Source organism: Myxine glutinosa, unplaced genomic scaffold (genome assembly GCF_964187855.1).
Source record: "Myxine glutinosa unplaced genomic scaffold, kmMyxGlut1.1 SCAFFOLD_1849, whole genome shotgun sequence".
Lineage (NCBI taxonomy): Eukaryota > Metazoa > Chordata > Myxini > Myxiniformes > Myxinidae > Myxine > Myxine glutinosa.
This window is the reverse complement of record NW_027617944.1, coordinates 65,814-87,349: the sequence shown is the minus strand read 5'-3', so window position 1 is coordinate 87,349 and position 21,536 is coordinate 65,814. Positions and strand designations below refer to the sequence as shown.

The window sequence follows — 21,536 nt, the reverse complement described above, 5'->3', positions numbered from 1 at the left end:
TGTGTTCAGGTCCATCCACATATTACATCGTCATCTGGTTAAAATGAGAGTTCAAAAATTGGGAGAAGGAAGAAAAATGTTGGAGGATATAAATTAAAGGAAATGTGGAGGGAGCGGAACAAAAACAAAAGAATGTTGGGAAGAAATGTAAATAAAAGGAGAGAGATTATATGTAACTTTTAGAGTAGAATGTATCGTAGGTATATCACACATATCACAGCATTTAATTAATTATTTAAATAAATAAATAAATTTTAATGGATATTGCCCCAGACAAGGCATACAGCCCCTCTAAGTAAGGGGCCAATAGAAAGTTAGTGAAATGTCTTCAGTGACCATATCAAATAGTTTATTCATGACATTATAGTTATAAATTATAATATCAGTTAATAGCTGTTGTTTGTACTTGGTATGTACAGGTACTTACTGGCCTGCTTGGCTCTTTCCCGATAAGTGGCAATCAACTGTTCTTCATCCATGTTCATCTCGGCTGGAATACCTCCGCTCAGGAATGGGTGTATGGGTGGTTCTGCCGCCATTGGAGTAGATTTTGGCACGTCAGCAGAAATCTCGTTGCAGGGGACATTTAGCTGTAGTGAAACTCCCTCAGGTCCATATTCCACTTTTGGTGGAGTTCCGTCATTGGCAGGCTTTGTAAGCTGGACCGAGACAGATGTGACACCCACCCCATCACTGCAAAGCGACGTTTCCACTTTGCTTGGCCAAGTCGGACAGGGACCCTGAGAAGGATACTGTTCTGCCTGTGTTATCATGACCTTGTCACCTGTATTTCTGGAGTAATCCTTGGTCTCCTGGGTTGAGCTGAGATGTGGCAGGGCCTGTCCGTGCAGCTCCCCTTCAACATCCGTTGTTCTGGGAGTAACAAAGTTCCAATGATATATTAGTAGGTAATAAAAAATATTTCCGTTACAGAGGGATATGCAATTCCACATAGTAAGTTCGGCATATTTTGGAAGAGAATGGTATCAGAAAAATATTTTTGAAGGAGTCTCAAAAAACACCGCTATGGACATTGTGGTATTCATAAAAGTTATATAAGAGGAGGTATCGTAGGTATATCACAAATATCAGCAGTTAGCTTCAATGGCTTAAGTGGCCATGGAGAAAATAGTTTCTTCATGCGATTACACTGTGTCATATGTAAACTTATTTATAAGTTAATTGGTTGTTGTTTGCACAGTACTTGGTTGTAAAAAAACAACGTTTCCTCTGATTATTGAACGAGGTATTCAGCACCAGCAAGCATATACATCTGGAAAAGGAATATCAGGCTTCTGTTCCTGTAGTGGGGCGGCTTAGCCCAAATATTCAAAATAATTGTGCATTTTGTGAAACAAGCACCAAATTTGGCACAAATGTACATTAATATGTTGCGAACATTTTCAGATATTGGGCCACTTGAAATTCCGTAATTTTTTTTTTCAAATTTTTTCAAATTTCGTAATTTCAAATTTTTCGGGTGACACCGTCACAATTTCGGTCTTCGAGGCCGGCCGATAGGCAAAGTGTGACCGGAAGGGACGAGGTTCTCCTGACCACGTGGCCCTCGATCTGGGAAGCGAGAGGCGTTCCATTAGTGGACGCGCCCCTCACGCCCGACTTTTGGGCGGCCCCGGCAGGCCGTTTGTTTTGACGTTCCGTGACAGGCCCCGCACCCCCACCTCCGGGCCGACCGGAAGCTTGTGCTGAGTACATCATACCTGAACAACTCAGTGAGGCAGAACACAGCAGTGCACACCAGGGTGACCCCTTCAGTGCATAAACCAATTAACCTGTCCACTGCAGGGCATATAGAAATGAAGTTATTTTCTGCATATAATAATAATATAAGTTCAGTTCTATATAACAATTTCTGTTATCACCACTACCACTACAACTACCACTACTACAAGCTTTGTCTGGAATTTTGTGGACTAACAGACAAACAGACATACAGACAAGCTGGGATCAAAACATTACCTCCTTCCACCATTGAGTGTAGAGGTAAACATCATGGAAATTATATCATGCCCTAGATTTAATTCATGCTTACCCGTGTATTTGCTTCACTGGTTCACAAGGTCTTTTGCATACATGTAATTCAGACTCTCGTCTTCATTGCTGACCACACAATGTTCGCAACATATTAATGTACATTTGTGCCACGTTTGGTGCTTGTATCACAAAATGCACAATTCTTTTGAATATTTGGGCTAAGCCGCCCCACTATATCGGCCGGCCTCGAAGACCGAAATTGTGACGGTGTCACCCGAAAAATTTGAAATTACGAAATTTGAAAAAATTTGAAAAAAAAAATTACGGAATTTCAAGTGGCCCAATATCTGAAAATGTTCGCAACATATTAATGTACATTTGTGCCAAATTTGGTGCTTGTATCACAAAATGCACAACAGGTTTGCTATGCTGCTACACTACTGCACAACCTCAAGGTTGGGCCCCCATACTTTGGAGTAGAGTTGCTTTTCATCATTCTGTGCGGTATTTTGTTGACGAGGTGTATCCTGACAAAGGTAATGATACGAGTGTCATATTCCACAGCATTCCATATCTCCCAATTAAGCCATTCAGAAGTGCTCCACGATGCAGCCGGCCAAGCCTACGAAACGTTTGCCATCCTCCGATTGGTTGTCCGTGCTCCGTCCTTTTTAAATGCTGAGCGTCAAGCAAGGAAGCAGCACGTACTAATGTTAAAGTGTTTGGTATGACTAGGCCAGGGTTGGGTTCAAACCGTCGACCTCCCAGACTCAGAGCGGACGTTCTAACCATTACGCCACCGAGATTGGTTGGGGTTACACTACACGATTATCAAGGAGTTTCGGTGCAACCATGGCTGGAGAAAGCTTCATTTCATCACCTCGTCACGGTCCACCCCAGCAGCGAAATACAATATGATGTTGGATGTTTGTCTTTCAGACAATGAAAGAGGTAAAGCGGGAATAGAGAATGCTGAGAGCAAAACCGGATGACAAAGTCTTTAATTATATTAGAGGTAAAAATGCATGAATATGAGCTGATACTGAGGGTATGAATGTAAATGAGTACCTTTTTATGAGGAACTCCAAATAATCTCCACCATAGTCGACGAGCTGCATGGCCTGAGTATGCGTTAAAGTGCCACATGGCACACCATTGATTGCCAGAACCTCGTCGTGCTCACACAAGCCTGCTCGCCATGCTACACTCTGCTTTCTCAGCTTCGGTGTGGGAAACAAGGGAATGGGGGCAGAAAAGAGTAGGAGAGGAGGGATTTGGGGGAAAGAGAGAGGGGTGGAAGGAGTTTAAGGAGACAGTTACTTATGGTAAACCAAGTCCTCATGGACAATATAACAACTGTGTACAAGTTGATCGAGACCAATGGTTTGGAAATAATTTCTGTTAGCTGTGGTTCCATTGGATTGGATGTTTTAAGACAGTGGGATGTTAATCTTTATATATATACATATATATTTCTGTGCAGTGTCTGCCATGTCACGTCACATCATTGAATTACTCCCTCAAACTTTTGTGAAATAGGACCAAACGTCCGGTCTGCAACTATCTCTCCCGTATGTATGTCCTAAGGTCGAAGGTCCTATTTTTCGATCCTAAGGTACTATTTATATATTTTTGAAAAAAAAAAATCATTTTTGTTTTTGAATTTTTTTGATATTCTATGTTAAATTTTATATCTTATGATAAAGTAACACTTTGTGCCCAATAAATAAAGCATAAAGAGTATTGAAAAAAAATAACCTTGTCATTCATATATTGAGGAAGCCAACAAAGTGAAGTCCACTTGGATCTAATCTCAGCTCCTCAAAATTTGAATACTCTTAAAGCATCCATGAATGATGTAAACCTATTTACCATGATACTTAAAACCATAATCGTATGCTGAAGTATTTTAACATAACAATTTTAGTTGAATATGTATTCAGAAATCATCCTGGTGCAAATAGTAAGGTGCAAAAAATATATGAAGGTGAACAGCACAAACTTTATGGCAGAATAATAAACTATAACAATCATATCTTCAACAGAAGGCGAGATGTACTCATAATATAGCTTACATAAGCGGTATTCTGTATTTGGAAACAAATTGGCCATCCGAATGACTGTCTTATATACTTAGGCAGTTAAGACCGAAAAATAAGGCGCATCGTTCATTTTTTTAGGAAAGCACCAAATTTGGCACAGATGTAGTATGGACCTATACAATTGTTTTCCTGAGGGGCGCCCAAAAATTCAGAACCCCTGGTGGCCGCCATATTGAATTTCAACATGACCGCCCTCTGTGACCTATTTCCCTCAATAACTTCTATACTATGAGCGATAACACCACAGTTCCAGTGTCTTACCCCATGTTTTCATGGTCTCTGAATCCAATGGGATCAATTGCATAAAGATTGGCACCCATCATCTTTAATTTCAAGATGGCCGCCATGGTGTTTCCATTTTCCTTGAATCTCTCATAGTATTTTAGGTAAAATTTCAATTCCAAGTGATACACATTGTTTTATTGGTCTCTGATAACAATGGAATGGTATTAATTAATCAAAGTTACACACAGTTGCAGTTTTAACTTAAAATATTGTGGGCACTTGAAAGGTGGAGGCTCTCGCACAGACGCGTACTACTACAATTGGTGTCCAAGAAGTCCCTGTTTTCATCCAGCCCCAATCAGCTGGTGATGGAAGTTCTGGGTAGGGCACAAGTGCCTGACTCGATACGTGTCCAGCCTGAAAACATGCAATTTTAGGTGTTGTTCGAAGGCGTCTGCTGTTGGGGGAATGTGATCAATTGTTCTTGCCTTCTTCGTGAACAAGTGTCGGCGCATGTCATTCACTGTCTTTATCTCGGTAGTCCGGTCATAGAGGATGGCAACATATCTTTCTATGCTCTGTAGTTCCATAGTAATAGCGTCCACAGATGGCCTATAAGCGAGAGCATGAAAGGTCTGCGTGATGCTGGGGTATGCCTCCCAAGCCGTCCAGGCTGTCGTTTTCCCAATTTGGGCAAAAAATGACATTGTGTCGCAGCCAGTGAAGGCATGAAATAATGGCAAAGACTCAGACTTCCTGCGGCCAAGGCCGGTGGCAATTTTATGGATGGCAAGGTAGCGGTAGCTTTTACCAGTGCCAATGGCAATCCAGAGTTCCTCCACACCGTGTGACTGGTAGGTAAAGTAGTGTGCTATTGCCAAGACCACAATATCAGAATCTACAGTTCGAATCAATACCCGTTTTCTCCCCCTTTTCACGGCATCCAGGACATTTTTTTGAATTTTCTGAATTTTTGGGTGTCCTTCAGGAAAACAATTGTATAGGTCCATACTACATCTGTGCCAAATTTGGTGCTTTCCTGAAAAAATGAACGATGCTTCCTCTTAACTGGCTAACTAATACTCATAGCCGGCGAAGCCGGTGTTGTGAATGAACTCGTACGTATTATGTTGAAAAGCCAGATTTTGCTGAATCCTTTGAGAATTTCGAAGCTTTGACGCACCAAATCGCTCCATGGAGGCCGCCATCTTGCGGATGCGGAAGTATGCATAAAAAATTGCGAAAAAGTTCAACAGGAGTTTGTTTCACCCGTCTTTTTTTGATTCACAATCTTATGCACCTCTAATTTGTAATTAAAATACTTTAAGACCAACCTCGTTCACCCGGGCCCACACGGGCCCTGGTTATCTTCAACGAAAATCGTCACCAAACACCGGAACCAATGAGATTCGAGCATTTGAAAAAATATTTCAAAAAAGCTTATTACCGCGTTTCGGAGGCTGAAAACGGCGTCAAATATCCTAAAATTGACGAAGAATTATTTTTTAGAAATCTCGCGGCCGTAGGGGATAGTTTTTCACGGCCGGAAATATCCGAAGTTGAGACAGAATTCACCGAATTAATCAAGAATTACAAACACAAATGTTGTGTTTGTGTGCTTCCTCCCCTTCTCTCCCCATCTTGTCGACCGCTCCCCTTTTTATATACTTTGTTTGCTTGTTTGTTTGATTTGTTTGTTTGATAAATGTTAGCTCTTTCACGAGCCTCGACTCTGTATACAAAAAAACAAAAAAAAAATTTTTATTATAAATTTTAATCTCATCCAGAATGCAAATGGTGTCATTTTGAACTAGGTACGGTACCTACTACACCTACCTACTACCAACTACCTAACCTACTGATGCCATAGTGATGGGTAAAATAGTGGCAAGAGGCTTTGGCTTTGCCGGCTCATTGCGGCTTTGCAGTCGGGTACTCGAAGGGAATTATGAAGGCTCTACTGTAGCAAAGAAGCAGAAGTTTTCAATCATATGTTCTGGAATCTTGAACTGGATTTATAAAACAAAGTCGAATTGGGAAAGAAAGCCATGAAGGCAGAGCTTAGGATGCATGCTTGCATATTTGGAAGTTGTAGTGATGTTTTTGGAATACTCTTGATACATTTTATCTATAATTCGAGTGATGCATCTATTTCTGAATTTTATGCGCTATCGTCACTCATCTATTACTGAAAGGAGAAGCGTCCATCTATCAGTGTGTCACGCTTCATTCTACAGGGTTCCTGCTGTTGTCGGTGATAAAACGGGTACTGTTAGAAAACTAATAATAGATTTACTTGGTTGGAAAACTAATAATAAATTTACTTAGAACAAAAAATTATGTCCGTTTAACCTTAAAGTTGCCTGTCTTAAAAGCCCTCTTCCTTGAATTGAAGAAGAAGAAGTGGGAATATGAGCTAAAAGCAGTGGTTCCAATGGCAACATTTATTATTCCATGATAGCAAGGACCCTTTAGAAGGACACAGAAGGATCCCACGAAATTCAGAAGAAATATTTCTTGAAGCAATACAAAATAAATAAATAAAGGTATACCAAAGGAGCACACAAACAGCAGCAAGCACAGCCACAATGACAGCAGCAACAACTATGTGTTATAAAATATCCTTTTTGCACACGTTTCACTTCATTTTACAGTCTCATTGACACTCACGGATAGATATATAATATGCTTGTGAAGTACATCATGCTGTCTCTTGATTAAACCCACCAATCAGCGAAGCGACGGGTAAACATGCAGGCCTGACAATAACAGTTAAGAAACACATACGGTTATCTCGTCACAGTGTGTCACATGCTCATTCTATCTGCCATGCAGAATTCTTGGCAAACAAAATAAAAGAAAACTTTCCACTCCTATTCGGCTCATTTTTGCCATTTTAATAAAAATCTTAAAACAGCCGCATTAAAGTTGTGGAATTGGGAAAGAAAGCTGCTGTTGGTAAACATTTGTTTTGTGGCTATATTTTTCCCGGAAATAATGTTTATTTACATTTGTTGTCGGTATTTTTCATCCTTGTAATGGATTATCGACTTGTTTTTGAGAGAAAGTAGAAAAGGAGAGGGGCACAACTGCTGAGGCACAATCCCAAATGATGGATCCAAGCCTGACAATGGGATAAGGAAGATGAAGAAGGCCTTTTTCAGCAGCTTCCTTACAAATAATTACCAAGGATTTGGAATCAGACTTTGAAGATGACAGTCGATCAGCATTTGCTCAATTCGAAAGAGAGCAATAATTCAATTGAACTGTGATATAATACCTCACATGCGATTAAAAGCTCATTGCAATTACGAAAATATTTGGCTCAGAGTAGAACACTGATGTGTTTACTCAAATCAGAATCTTGTATAAAAAGTAGCAGCCGAAGAAAGATCAAAAGAAAACAAAACGCTAAAATATTCAACAGAACTGCTGCCAAGTTTGGTAACAAAATCTGCCAAAATGTGTGGTGTTTTTAAGCTCTTTATTTAAACATAAGGTTTTTACTGCATGTTTCAAAAAAATCAATAATATAAGATCTGTTAAAAGATAACTTAGAAATTGTGTATTTTCACACAAAGAGAATCAGAAATATTTTGGCAAAATGCAACAGCAAAGGAAGTGGAATCATCAACTTCACCTTAAACAAAGGGCAACTAACAGGGATGCCCCTTGACTTTTCTCTCTTTCTCTCTTTCTCTCTATCTCTCTTTCTCTCTCTCTCTCTTGTCTGTATCTCTCTCTCTTTCTCTCTTCTCTCTTTCTTTCTTTCTCTCTTTCTCTCTTTCTCTTGTCTGTCTCTCTCTCTCTCTCTTTCTCTCTCTCTCTCTCTTGTCTGTCTCTCTCTCTCTCTCTCTCTCTCTCTCTCTCTTCTCTATCTTCTCTCTCTTCTCTCTCTTCTCTCTCTTCTCTCTCTTCTCTCTTTCTTTCTTTCTTTGTCTTGTCTGTCTCTCTCTCTCTCTTTCTCTCTTTCTTTCTTTCTTTCTTTCTCTTCTCTCTTTCTTTCTTTCTCTCTCTCTCTTGTCTCTCTCTCTCTCTCTCTCTCTCTCTCTCTCTCTCTCTCTCTCTCTCTCTCTCTTGTCTGTCTCTCTCTCTCTTTCTCTCTTTCTCTCTTGTGTCTCTCTCTCTCTCTCTCTCTCTCTCTCTCTCTCTCTCTCTCTCTCTCTCGTCTCTCTCGTCTCTCTCGTCTCTCTCTCTCTCTCTCTCTCTCTCTCTCTCTCTCTCTCTCTCTCTCTCTCTCTCTCTCTCTCTCTCTCTCTCTAAAATAGATAACTGCTATGGCTCTGATGCTATTTCTATTTTTAAAGGGTTTGTCTCAACACGACTCAAGCTAGAATTTGATTTCTTTGTCAGTAATGGAAACGTCCAACTTTTTGAGAGAAAGTGGTGTATTGGCAATGTTCTGTGCTCAGTCGATGATTCAACAGTGGTAATTACTTTATAATTCCTGATTGATTTGACTTTTTTTCTTTGGAACTGATTGCTTGCATATATGTTTCTTCCTGTGTCCTTGAATACATTTCTCTCTCTCTCTCTTAGTTTTTCGCTTAATTTGCTCTTGATGTATTTATAGCTCTTGCATGAGCATTTCCTTTAAAATTGGTTGTGGTTTTGTTTGTGTCTTCCCCTTTGGTTTGTAAAATATATATTTTTGTATATTTGCTGGTTTGATTGTATGACCATTTCGGTTGTTTTCACAACTATAATGCTGGAGGTGAGACGTTAGTAATTTTCATTTGCAGTAAAAGAAGAAAATATATATATATATATATATATATATATATATATATATATATATATATATATATATATATATATATATATATATATATATATATATATATATATATATATATGGGTAAAATACATAATAGTAAAAATATAAATATACTAGTAATTTTACTCAGTCATTTGAAGTTCCCTTATGACTGATAATAAACATATTTCTAAAATAATCATACTTTTCTTTATGAACCAAAAGAAAATGCACAATCATGTGAGTTGCGTTCTTTAACAACTGTGCTGTGATGGTGCTGATGGGGGTGGATAATCTTGGCTACGTCATTATTGACGGACTCTACACTCATATAATATAATTGAACAAATACACTACGCTGAGACAGAAATAAAGGGAACATCACCTCCCTTGGTGGAAAATCGATTTCACAGTAAACGTGGTGTATCAACATCATCTGTCATCGAAAACATCATCTAAAGAAACATCTGCAATATGCATATCGGACGGTGTGCACACTGGTGTGCAATTTTATGCTTCTTAAAAAAGCACAGCACAGTCAATATGAGGTAGGTGTAGGATTCATCCTTTCGTTTTTTATTTTAAGGAATCGTACCTCATATTGTCAAAATGAAAAGTGAATTTCAGTACCAATGAACATTGCAATAGCAATTCCTGTCCCTTCCTTTCTTCTACTAATCTACTCAAGTCCCCTCTGATTCTGTATCGCAGTCTGCAATTCTGCTACCCTCTGCCATTTAGCTCCTTCATGAGCCTATACTTCTGGATGTTAAAACTTACAAACAAATATAATAAAGGCAAAAAAAACCAAAAAAAAAAAAACCTGTGGGTAGTCATTATGAATTCAATAAAACATTGTATACTGTTGGCAATGACAGCCTCTGAAAGTTGCAAGTTAAGCTTTATTGCTCAACAATTTTTTATTTTTTTATTTTTTTTTGTATACAAGATCGAGGCTCGTGAAAGAGCTAACATTAATCACACAGAAAGACAAACCGACACATAAAACATATAACATGGGGAGCGGTAGACAAGATGGGGCAAGAGGGGGAGGAACACAAACACAACATCTGAGAGCATGGACATCGAGAGATCTGTGGGAGGGAGAGGGCTTTGGGAGGGGGGGGAGGCATGGGAAGGGGGGGTGGGAGAGGTATAAAACATATGGACACTGCCAGGACTTCCAGGAAAGAAGTTGGAATTTCAAACAAGGTGGATCTGGGGTGAATTAGTGGGGGTAGAAAAGATCAAGGTTTTGGATGGGGAAAGATAAGAGATGGTGGTCAACAGCTGTTCTAAAGACCTGGAGGGAGGAGTGGGATTGAAGGGAGTGTGGGAGTTTGTTCCAGAGGCGGGAGAAAAGAGGAATGAAAGAGTGAAGGTGAGCAGAGAGCCGAGATTTCGGCAGTTTAACCATCAGAGGGTTGCTGGCAGATATTGTGCGACCTGTAGGAATATTTGGGGGACAAAGCACAGAGAGAGAGCTGGGGGAGCAAGGCCGGAGAGGAGTCGGTAGAAGACAGAAAGACCACCTACCTGTCTGCGGTGAGTGAGTGAAAGGCCCTCGGAGATAGCTTCATCGCGGGAGATTCCAATGATTCTGAAAGCTTTGGTTTCAACAGCGTGAAGCCGAGCGAGGTGTGAGGCATGAGCACCGGCCCATAGGGGAGAACAGTATTCCATTGAGCTGCGGATGAAAGCCTTGTATGTGGTGAGGAGCTCAGGTGTGCCGAGGAAGGACTTCACACGACGGAGGATGCCCAGTCGGCGACTGGCTTTGGAGGCCAGCTTGGAAATGTGGTTTTCCCAAGAAAGATCATGGCAGATAGTGAGACCCAAAAGCTTGAGCGACAGAACTTCTTGGAGAGGATTAACATCAACAATAACGATTAACATCATCATGTAATTTTGTGAATATATGAATATGTTTCTCTACTCTTTCAAGAGAGAAATATCACATCTTTTTCCAATAAGAAATCAAATGAAATATAGTTGTGTACTTTATTTATTTGTTTATCTATCTTTGCAGCACCTGAATTGAGGCATCTATATCCAGACCAGAAGTGATGACAAGCTCTTCAATATTTCAAGACTCCGACCAATATTTCAAGACTCCGACCCATATTTCAAGACAACTCTTCAATATTTCAAGATTCCGATGGACTCCGACCCAAAATGAAGACTCTCTGCTCACCTTCACTCTTTCATTCCTCTTTTCTCCCACCTCTGGAACAAACTCCCACACTCTCTTCAATCCCACTCTTCTCTCCAGGTCTTCAAAACAGCTGTTCACCACCATCTCTTATCTTCCCCCATCCAAATCCTTGATGTTTTCTACCACCGTTAATATACCCCAAATCCACCTCTTTCAATATCCGACTTCATTCCTGAAATTCCTAGAAGTGTCCATTTTTTAATACCGTGTGTCACAGATAGGCAATCCAATTGCCAATAATGGATATTTCATCACCACCCCAAACATAAATTGTGAAACTAATATATAGATGGCCCTTTAACTTGTCCAAGTGTAGTCGCAACACAACCTGCAAGCAGAACTAAAACACTAATTTTAAGCAGGTCTTGTTGCTCTGGCTTTAGTGTTTAATTTTAAGCAGGTCTTACTGTGATTCTCGTGAAAGTATGTCAAAGATGGTTTTGCAAATGCAGATCAATCATCTATTTTCAACTGTGTAACACAATGTATGTATATATACATATATACAGTCATGTGAAAAAGTAAGTACACCCCATGTAAAGTTTTGACTTTTTCAACATATTTCAACATACAGCTATTTGATCTTCATTTCAACAATATTGATAGATAAATGTGATGTAATATAACAAATATCATGAAACATTTACATTTTGAAGTCCATTGTATAATTTAAATAAACATAAATGCAAATTTCGCATGTGGAAAAAGTAAGTACACCCCTACATTTATCACTACTTCAAATACCTAAAATTAGAATCAGGTGCACCAGCTCAGGTGCAAATGATTAGAACATCGTTAGAGAGGATCTTGGAGTAACCTGTCTTATTTAAACCTCAGACATTTAGTTTGGTTTGCTCTTTGTTGTTGAAGTGTGCGGCGTCACCATGCCTCGATGAAAAGAGCTCTCTGAGGCCTTCAGAAAGAAGGTTATAGATGCCTACGAGTCTGGGAAGGGATTTAAAAAGATCTCCAAACAATTTGAAATCAATCATTCGACTGTCCGGAAGATCATCTACAAGTGGAGAAGATTCCAAACAACTGCCAACTTGTTCAGGCCAGGCCGCCCCAGCAAGTTCAGCCCGAGAGCAGACTGCAAGATGCTGAAAGAAGTCTCCAAGAACCCCAGAATGTCATCACGGGACCTACAGGTAGCTCTTGCCACTGTTGATGTCAAAGTGCACGAGTCTACCATTAGAAAGTGGCTGCACAAATTTGATCTACATGGGAGGTGTGCCAGGAGGAAAACTTTGCCGTCCAGAAAGAACATCAGGGCAAGACTAAAGTTTGCCAAAGAACACCGAGGCAAAGACCAGCACTTCTGGAACAATGTGCTCTGGACAGTTGAGTCAAAGGTAGAGCTATTTGGCCACAGTACCAGAAGACATGTTTGGCGAAAACCAAAGACAGCATTTGACCACAATAACCTGATACCAACTGTAAAGCATGGTGGTGGAAATATTATGGTTTGGGGCAGCTTTGCTACATCAGGGCCTGGGCAGCTCACCATCATAGAATCCACTGTGAATTCTTCATTGTACCAGAGGGTGCTTGAGGATAATATGAGGCGATCTGTCGGAAAGTTGAAGCTCAACCGAAGGTGGACCTTGCAACATGACAATGACCCTAAACATACCAGTAAATCCACCAAGGAATGGCTGAAAAGAAAGAAATGGAGGGTTCTGGAATGGCCAAGTCAAAGCCCGGATCTAAATCCCATCGAGATGTTGTGGGGGCATTTGAAACGAGCTGTGCATGCAAGAAACCCCTCAAACATCGCACAGCTGAAATAATTCTGCATGGAGGAGTGGGCAAAACTTTCTCCCAGTCGATGTCAGAGACTGGTAGACAGTTATAAGAAACGCCTACTTGAGGTTGTTTCTGCCAAAGGGGGCAATACCACCTATTAGAGCCAAGGGTGTACTTACTTTTTCCACACGCGAAAGTTGCATTTATGTTTATTTAAATTATACAATGGACTACAAAATGTAAATGTTTCATGCTATTTGTTATATTATAATCACCTTTATCTATCAATATTGTTGAAATGAAGATCAAATACCTGTATGTTGAAATACGTTAAAAAGGTCAAAACTTTACATGGGGTGTACTTACTTTTTCACGTGACTATATATATATATATATATATATATATTATAATTTTTAAAATCTCAATTCAATTCATTTTAAATTCAGGCTGGAATACAACAAAATGTGAAAAAAGTCAAGGGGTGTGAATACTTTCTAAAGGCTCTGTATGTGATTGTAATTGTTGAAAAAGAGAGAAACAGCCAAGAAAAAACAACAAGGAAATAACAATGCAGTACATCTGCCCTACCTTCCCTCAACTTCTCTCCATCCTTTCCTGATTTTTTTAATTTCCACATTATTTTTCTCAATTTCTTGCCCTTTAACATTTGCTGTAGCATGTAGAATTCCCATTACATGACTCTCTCTATGCTATGTTCCCACAGTTTCAGAAAGTGCAGTGGAATCACAGTGAGTTTCATCAGGTGCAAAGGCCTTGCATACCTCACATCAATTTGGAATTGGAATCCAATGTGTTGCACATACAGTTAATTGGAATCAAATGTGTGAAAATATGTTGAGACGTCTCACAAGCAAAAGGCTGGTACTTCAAGCCACGGGGCTTTTGACCTTTTTGAATTGAATCGCCAATTCGTTTGTGATTAATTTAATTTGACATTTGATGTCGGAACAAAGCGTCCCCGGTTTGGTTCACAGTCCGAGCTGGACCACTGCACACCAACTAGGAGTAAAAGTACATGCCAAGTTGGCCAAAGATTTGTTTGGATTCGAGAACAAAGGATTGAGGGTACTCAGCTGTGGATTTTAAAAGTATACTAAAAATTATTTCATAAAAAAATAAAATTAATCAACTAAGTGGCATTCTTGATTGCTGTTGCAATTCTTTTTCAAAACGATGCGCATCCGCATCCATTATGTTAGCTTGATGTTCATTGAAACCTTTTCCTCCCTTAACAATGTTTGTTTCTTTTTTTCTTCTCTTTACTCAGCCGCACTCAATGAGTCTAGTGTGCAGAAAACTCAGGTGCAAACAGTTTAGTCTCTAAAATGCAGTTTCCATCTACAACATGCTTCAGGGTCTTATTTGCTGGACACACTAATACAATGCACATGTATGTTTTTTATTAGCAGATTGGTAATTTATAAAAGTACCCTAGGCATGCCCAATGTCACTGTACCATAGATGAATACCCTGTTTAAGGCTGGCCTATTTAGTGTTACCATCTGAACTGACACCTAACGGTATTGGAACACAGGTTAAAATCTCACATACTCTATGTATTTGTCCATTGTCTACTGCTAATGTCACTGTAATTCACTTTAATGTCCAAGGATGTCTTCTCTTGTCCAAGGAGCTCTTGTATTTGTATTAATGTCCAAGGATTGTACCTCTTGTATTAATGTCCAAGGAGCTCTTGTATTTGGCCTGCTCGTGATTTATGTCCAAACTCTGCCATGAGCCTTAAAACAAAGTTCTATTAAAATAGGAACTGCCAACAATCAATGAACAGTAATGAAAACGACAGTTGATTTTGAGAGGACAATAATGAGACTGACTGGGCGTTCAATTGAATCCCAAGTGATGGCGAAACTTTGAGCAAGATCTAAGTTGGGGAACGAGCTGTGCAGCGCGTAGGAACGTAAGGAATTTGTCTGATCGGGCTGCACTACGCGCCCTTGCCCCGCAGTGGGCTCCTAGCAAGGGGGTTTGGGGCAACTGATCTATTTCAGGGTCTTAAGGTGGGAGAAGATGCGTCAGGCGGGACGGGAGAGACCTGCGCTGTCAAACTATATTGTTCTGGACACGTAGACTGAAGGTTCTCATTTGTTCTGCATTTCAAAGCGCCACACTTCAGCAACTAGTCAAACTCAAAGCTTCTTTGTTCAAAGTTCATGCCAAGTACAACGTTCCGGCAACACTACGCCTGTATAGTTTCACTTGTCTCAAGACATCTTTATGCCTTTTTTTAATTTGAAAAAAAGTAAGAAATGTTTTTCTCATGCCAGATAGATTAAGCTCTTTTAGTCTGAATCGAGTTCTTTCAATAATGTACATCTTGCCTCACCCGCCACTAAAAAGGCTTTCTTGTGTTCCTTGTAGAGGTGAAAAGGGGCAATGGGTTATGTGCAGCGGATAAGCGAGGGGCTTAAAATAATCGTTGCAGACTGTAGACAGACAGCGTTAGGTTTCAGAGGTGCATGAACAAGGAGTCAGGGTCATTTCAAAATCTGCAATAATACAGGTCTCCTCTAACCCCAAATCCAACACTCTCTGGCCTTTCCCATGCGACCTTCCAATTGCAATTCCTAATGTGGAGTCGTTTCCAGTGACCGCAACAAAATTCCAGGTGCTGTCTCTCGTTTCACCGGCATTTTCGTTCCTGGATCTTGTATAATTTCTGTTCTCTGCGGTTCAAAGGTGGTTTTCAGGTGTGGTCAGATTGCTTTGCGTTTTGACTGACGTGCACGTGATGCTGAAACGGCTGCTGAAAGGCTTCTTGTGAGTTGCAGAGCTTGCTGAGAAAGCAGGGCTGACGTGAGGAGCTAAATTAAACTTCACTGACAGGCCAGCAAGTATGATGCCAGGCCAGTGGTGCAAAAGCCAGACTGCTGGTTCCCTCCAGTAGAGTTAACGCCCACTGGGGCCCTCCTGCTAGTGATGTTACCTCCCACTGGCAGCCTCCTGCTAGTGATGTTAGCTCCCACTGGCAGCCTCCTGCTAGTGATGTTAGCTCCCACTGGCAGCCTCCTGCTAGTGATGTTAGCTCCCACTGGCAGCCTCCTGCTAGTGATGTTAGCTCCCACTGGCAGCCTCCTGCAAGTGATGTTAACTCCCACTGGCAGCCTCCTGCTAGTGATGTTAGCTCCCACTGGGGGCCTCCTGCTAGTGATGTTAGCTCCCACTGGCAGCCTCCTGCTAGTGATGTTAGCTCCCACTGGCAGCCTCCTGCTAGTGATGTTAGCTCCCACTGGGGGCCTCCTGCAAGTGATGTTAACTCCCACTGGCAGCCTCCTGCTAGTGATGTTAGCTCCAACAAGTGGATTCTTGTTTGTGGCATTCACTCCCACTGGGAAGCCTTCTGATGATGTTTCTAGCTATTGCTGGTAGTCTCCTTCTGATGATGTTTCTAGCTATTGCTGGTACTCTCTTTATGATGATGATTCTCGCTATTGCTGGTAGTCTCCTTCTGATGATGTTTCTAGCTATTGCTGGTAGTCTCCTTCTGATGATGTTTCTAGATATTGCTGGTAGTCTCCTTCTGATGATGTTTCTAGCTATTGCTGGTACTCTCTTTATGATGATGATTCTCGCTATTGCTGGTAGTCTCCTTCTGATGATGTTTCTAGGTATTGCTGGTAGTCTCCTTCTGATGATGTTTCTAGATATTGCTGGTAGTCCCCTTATGATGATGATTCTAGCTATTGCTGGTCGTCCCCTTATGATGATGATTCTAGCTATTGCTGGTATTCTCCTTATGATGATGATTCTAGCTAATGCTGGTAGTCTCCTTCTGATGATGATTCTAGCTATTGCTGGTAGTCTCCTTCTGATGATGTTTCTAGCTATTGCTGGTAGTCTCCTTCTGATGATGATTCTAGCTATTGCTGGTAGTCTCCTTCTGATGATGATTCTCGCTATTGCTGGTAGTCTCCTTCTGATGATGATTCTAGCTATTGCTGGTACTCTCCTTCTGATGATGTTTCTAGATATTGCGAGTAGTCTCCTTCTGATGATGTCTCTAGCTATTGCTGGTAGTCTCCTTCTGATGATGTTTCTAGCTATTGCTGGTAGTCTCCTTCTGATGATGATTCTAGCTATTGCTGGTAGTCTCCTTCTGATGATGATTTTAGCTATTGCTGGTAGTCCCCTTATGATGATTATTCTAGCTATTGCTGGTAGTCCCCTTATGATGATGTTTCTAGCTATTGCTGGTAGTCTCCTTCTGATGATGATTTTAGCTATTGCTGGTAGTCCCCTTATGATGATGTTTCTAGCTATTGCTGGTAGTCTCCTTATGATGATGATTCTAGCTATTGCTGGTAGTCTCCTTCTGATGATGATTCTAGCTATTTCTGGTAGTCTCCTTCTGATGATGATTCTTGCTATTGCTGGTAGTCTCCTTCTGATGATGATTTTAGCTATTGCTGGTAGTCTCCTTATGATGATGATTTTAGCTATTGCTGGTAGTCCCCTTATGATGATTATTCTAGCTATTGCTGGTAGTCTCCTTATGATGATGTTTCTAGCTATTGCTGGTAGTCTCCTTCTGATGATGTTTCTACCTATTGCTGGTAGTCTCCTTCTGATGATGATTCTAGCTATTGCTGGTAGTCTCCTTATGATGATGATTCTAGATATTGCTGGTAGTCTCCTTCTGATGATGTTTCTCGCTATTGCTGGTAGTCTCCTTCTGATGATGATTCTAGCTATTGCTGGTAGTCTCCTTCTGGTGATGTTTCTCGCTATTGCTGGTTGTCTCCTTCTGATGATGTTTCTAGCTATTGCTGGTAGTCTCCTTCTGATGATGTTTCCCGCTATTCCTGGTAGTCTCCTTCTGATGATGTTTCTCGCTATTGCTGGTAGTCTCCCTCTGATGGTATTAATTTCCACTTTCAACCTCCTCCTGGTGGTGTTAGCTTCCATTGGCACCTGCATGTCGGTGGTGTTCGCGTCCACTGGCAGCCTCCTGTTGCTGATGCGAGCTCCTAACGGCTGTCTCCTTCTGGTGGTGACGTCGCCTCCCACTGCTGGTGGTGTTATTTCCAATTGGTGGATTTTCACTGGTAGTGTTAACTCCATCTGGTGCATCGGCCATTCTTTGTTTTTGCCTGTGGTATACATACATCCTAATGGTAGGTATGACACTGACACATCTTGGTGGTGCAGTACTAAGTTTTGCTTCTTCTTTTCTCCTACAAACTTAATGATATCACTGGAGTAATAACTAATGCACCTGGCCATGCTCGTGCTTTTCCCGTACTCAAACTGTTCGGTACCTTTGCTTAATCCATCCCAGTTCTCCAAGTAACACGAATGCAAACATCTTCAAAGGCCACCTATATATTATGTATGCAAAAGGCAGATTTGTGACCCACCCTCCTCCTTTGCACTTCCACCACCAAAAGTGGACAGACGTATTCACCTGTTTGTTTGTCTGTCTGTCTGTGAGGAGGATATCTCAAAAAGTTACGGACGGATTCGGACGAAACTTGGCGGATGAGTCGGGTGTGTGACAAGGAAGAACTGATTCGATTTTGGTGAAGATCTTAATCCGGATATTAGAATTTTTTACGTGATTTGTCACCATTGAGACAAAGGGCCAAGAAGGGTATATCTCAATATCTGATAGTCCGAATGCCAAATAGCACAATATCTCAAAAAGTTGTGGACGAGTTTTGACAAAACTTGGTGGATGACTTCGTTGGGTGACAAGAACAAGCAGATTCGATTTTTGGTTCAGGTCCAAATCCAGATCAGACACATTGGTGCAAAGTGTAAGTTGTTCAGCCTGGTGGAGGTATGCGCTCCAGCGAGTGTCGTTCTAGGCTCTTCTTTAGTCTTTTCTCTACCTTGTCCCATCCTATCTACTATAGCATTTTGTTTTACCAAAAATCACCCAGGTACACGCACACCTTTGAGTGCATAATATGCATATGGTCAGTGCCATACCTACCAAGTTCTCCTTATGTCCATGCGTTTTACTCCTAAGTTCACAAGTCACTTTCAGAGTTTTAAAATTTCCTTGTACAATACACGTACAATAATAATGATTTCAATTATAAGGATAAATAATACTAATAATAAACAGTTCCATCATTATAATTGAAGATTACATCATTTTTGACAAGTGAACAGTTTCGTTCTTACATCAAATTGTTGCCATAAGGTGAATAGTTTGGAAACAACAAACAATATAGGATATAACAACATGAAACAACAAAAAATTCACCAAACACACCAAAAGGGAAAGATTCCACAAAAAGAGAGACAACCCGCATTTTATCCCAAAAGGTGGAATTCATTCCCTTTTTAAGTATAAATTGTATATTTACCGTTGTTTTTCGGTAATAAATCCACTTGTTATTTTGAGGGTTCGAATCCGTCAGGACATTGTTTTAATAATTATTATGATCTCAGCCCCCAAGTCAATGGCACATGCAGGTTACATGTCCTGCCTTACCTTGGCCACAGTAAGCGGGATGTTGAATTCCCGACCACCCCCGAGGCGAAACCCCCACGGTGGTCCACCGACCAAGCAAACTTTCAGTTGTCCCTCCATAGTCCCACGGATCTTGAGGAGTCGCAGTGTGCTCGCAACACCCGCCGAGATGCGCCGCTGCGTTCGCTATTCGATCCCGCCCTGCTCGACCCTGTGCGCCTGCGAATGTTACGAGACGGAGCAGCGTGTGTGCTCAGGCTGGTCCCGGGTGTCGAGAGGGGCCGCGTGTGTCAGGCTCCCGCTGCGCTCCCCGCGCTCGGCGCACTCTGCCTCGCATCATCTTCTATCCTTAGCGGGAGCTTGCGTGGGCTGGGATTTGGAGAAGGGGAGGGGGAAAGGGCTCCAGACCGAAGTTTCTATGATTGTGCAGGGGTGTGTGTGGTATGTGTGCTGTGGTGTCTATATCTGTATATATATATATATATATGTATGTGTGTATATATGTATATCTGTATAGCCTATTTACATGTATGTATGTACCAGTATATTTGTACATATGTGTGTATGTATGTATATACATAGTACATACGTGTGTATACTATATGCATACTATGTCCATACTATATGTGTACTATATGCAAACATTATGTATACTATATGTATACCATATGTGTACGATATGCATACTATATGTATACTGTATGCATATAATGTGCATCCCATATGTATACTATATGCATATTATATGTATACTACGATATGCATACTATAGTCTATAGGTATACCATGTGCATGCTATATGCATACTCTATGTATACTATAGGTATACTATATGCATACTATATGTATACCATGTGTATACTATATGCATATAATATGCATACTATATGCATACAATATGTATACTATATGTATACTATGTGCATACTATATGTATTCTATAGGTGTACTATGTGCCTGCTATATGCATACTATATGTACACAATATGTATACCATGTGTATACTATATGCATACTATATGTATACAATATGTATACCATGTGTATACTATATGCATACTATATCTATATGCATACTATATGTATATGATATGTATACTTCATGTATACTACTTGCATACTATATGTATACAATATGTATAGTATGTGTAATGTGTATACTGTATTACTATATGCATACTATATCACTATATGCATACTATATGTATACTATATGTATGCTATATGCATGCTATATGTATACAATATGTATAGCATGCATATACTGTATTACTATATGCATACTATATCACTATATGTATACTATTTGCCTACCATATGCATACTATTTGCCTACCATATGCATACTATATGCCTACCATATGTATACTATTTGCAGATGATATTGTTGCAGATCTCAACGTCGGCCTTTCCCCTTACCAAGGGGGGGGGTTATTCCCCTTGTCTTTTACTAGCCGACGCGATCCGGGGCTATGACGTTCCTTCCGGATGGCGTTGAATAGGGTGGGAGGCCGAATTCCTATTACCTAATTACCAACGCCTCCCAGGAAGCAAGGAAATAACCCCACCCGAATCACGGTTATAATTGGAGCGATAGCGAGCCGTGATCCAAGCCATTAACAAGAACTAAACCCGATCTGAACGGTCCCAATCGTGCCACACTTACCCAATGGAGGAAAACACTGATACGGTCGAATCAGGAAAGACAGGAAGAACAGATTGGTTTATTTACAATTTGTACAGGAAGGAGAAGAAGAACACACAGTGAAGCTGATACAGTCTTAACTTATCCCAGGACACAGGCCCGTTTCACTCTCAGACACACTCACATGGGGATGTAGATGGTCGGGTTGATGGTCCAGGGATGATGGCATCCAGGCAGTTCACTCCGGTCCCCGACTCATACCGCGAAGCAGATGGTCAGGGCGGCAGAAGCTCCCCACGGGTCGTTGACGCTGAGCGGACAATTACGAGGTTAAATGCGGGGCGAAAGGTAGGCTGGCTGGCGGTTACTTCGCGGCTCAGCCGCGTAAGTA

The 21,536-nt window shown here is 40.8% G+C and overlaps 1 protein-coding gene across 1 annotated transcript; it reads right to left on the bottom strand.

Annotated features, from left to right (window-relative positions):
• Positions 1–427: 427 nt before the first annotated feature.
• Positions 428–19,818, bottom strand: LOC144889227 (uncharacterized; the record flags this gene model as incomplete). The annotated part of the gene is made up of 3 exons (XM_078769267.1): positions 19,522–19,818; positions 3,064–3,215; positions 428–873 (listed from the first exon to the last, which is right to left on the bottom strand). Coding segments are annotated over exons 1-3 (697 nt in total), but the record flags the coding sequence as incomplete, so codon positions are not given.
• Positions 19,819–21,536: the final 1,718 nt, after the last annotated feature.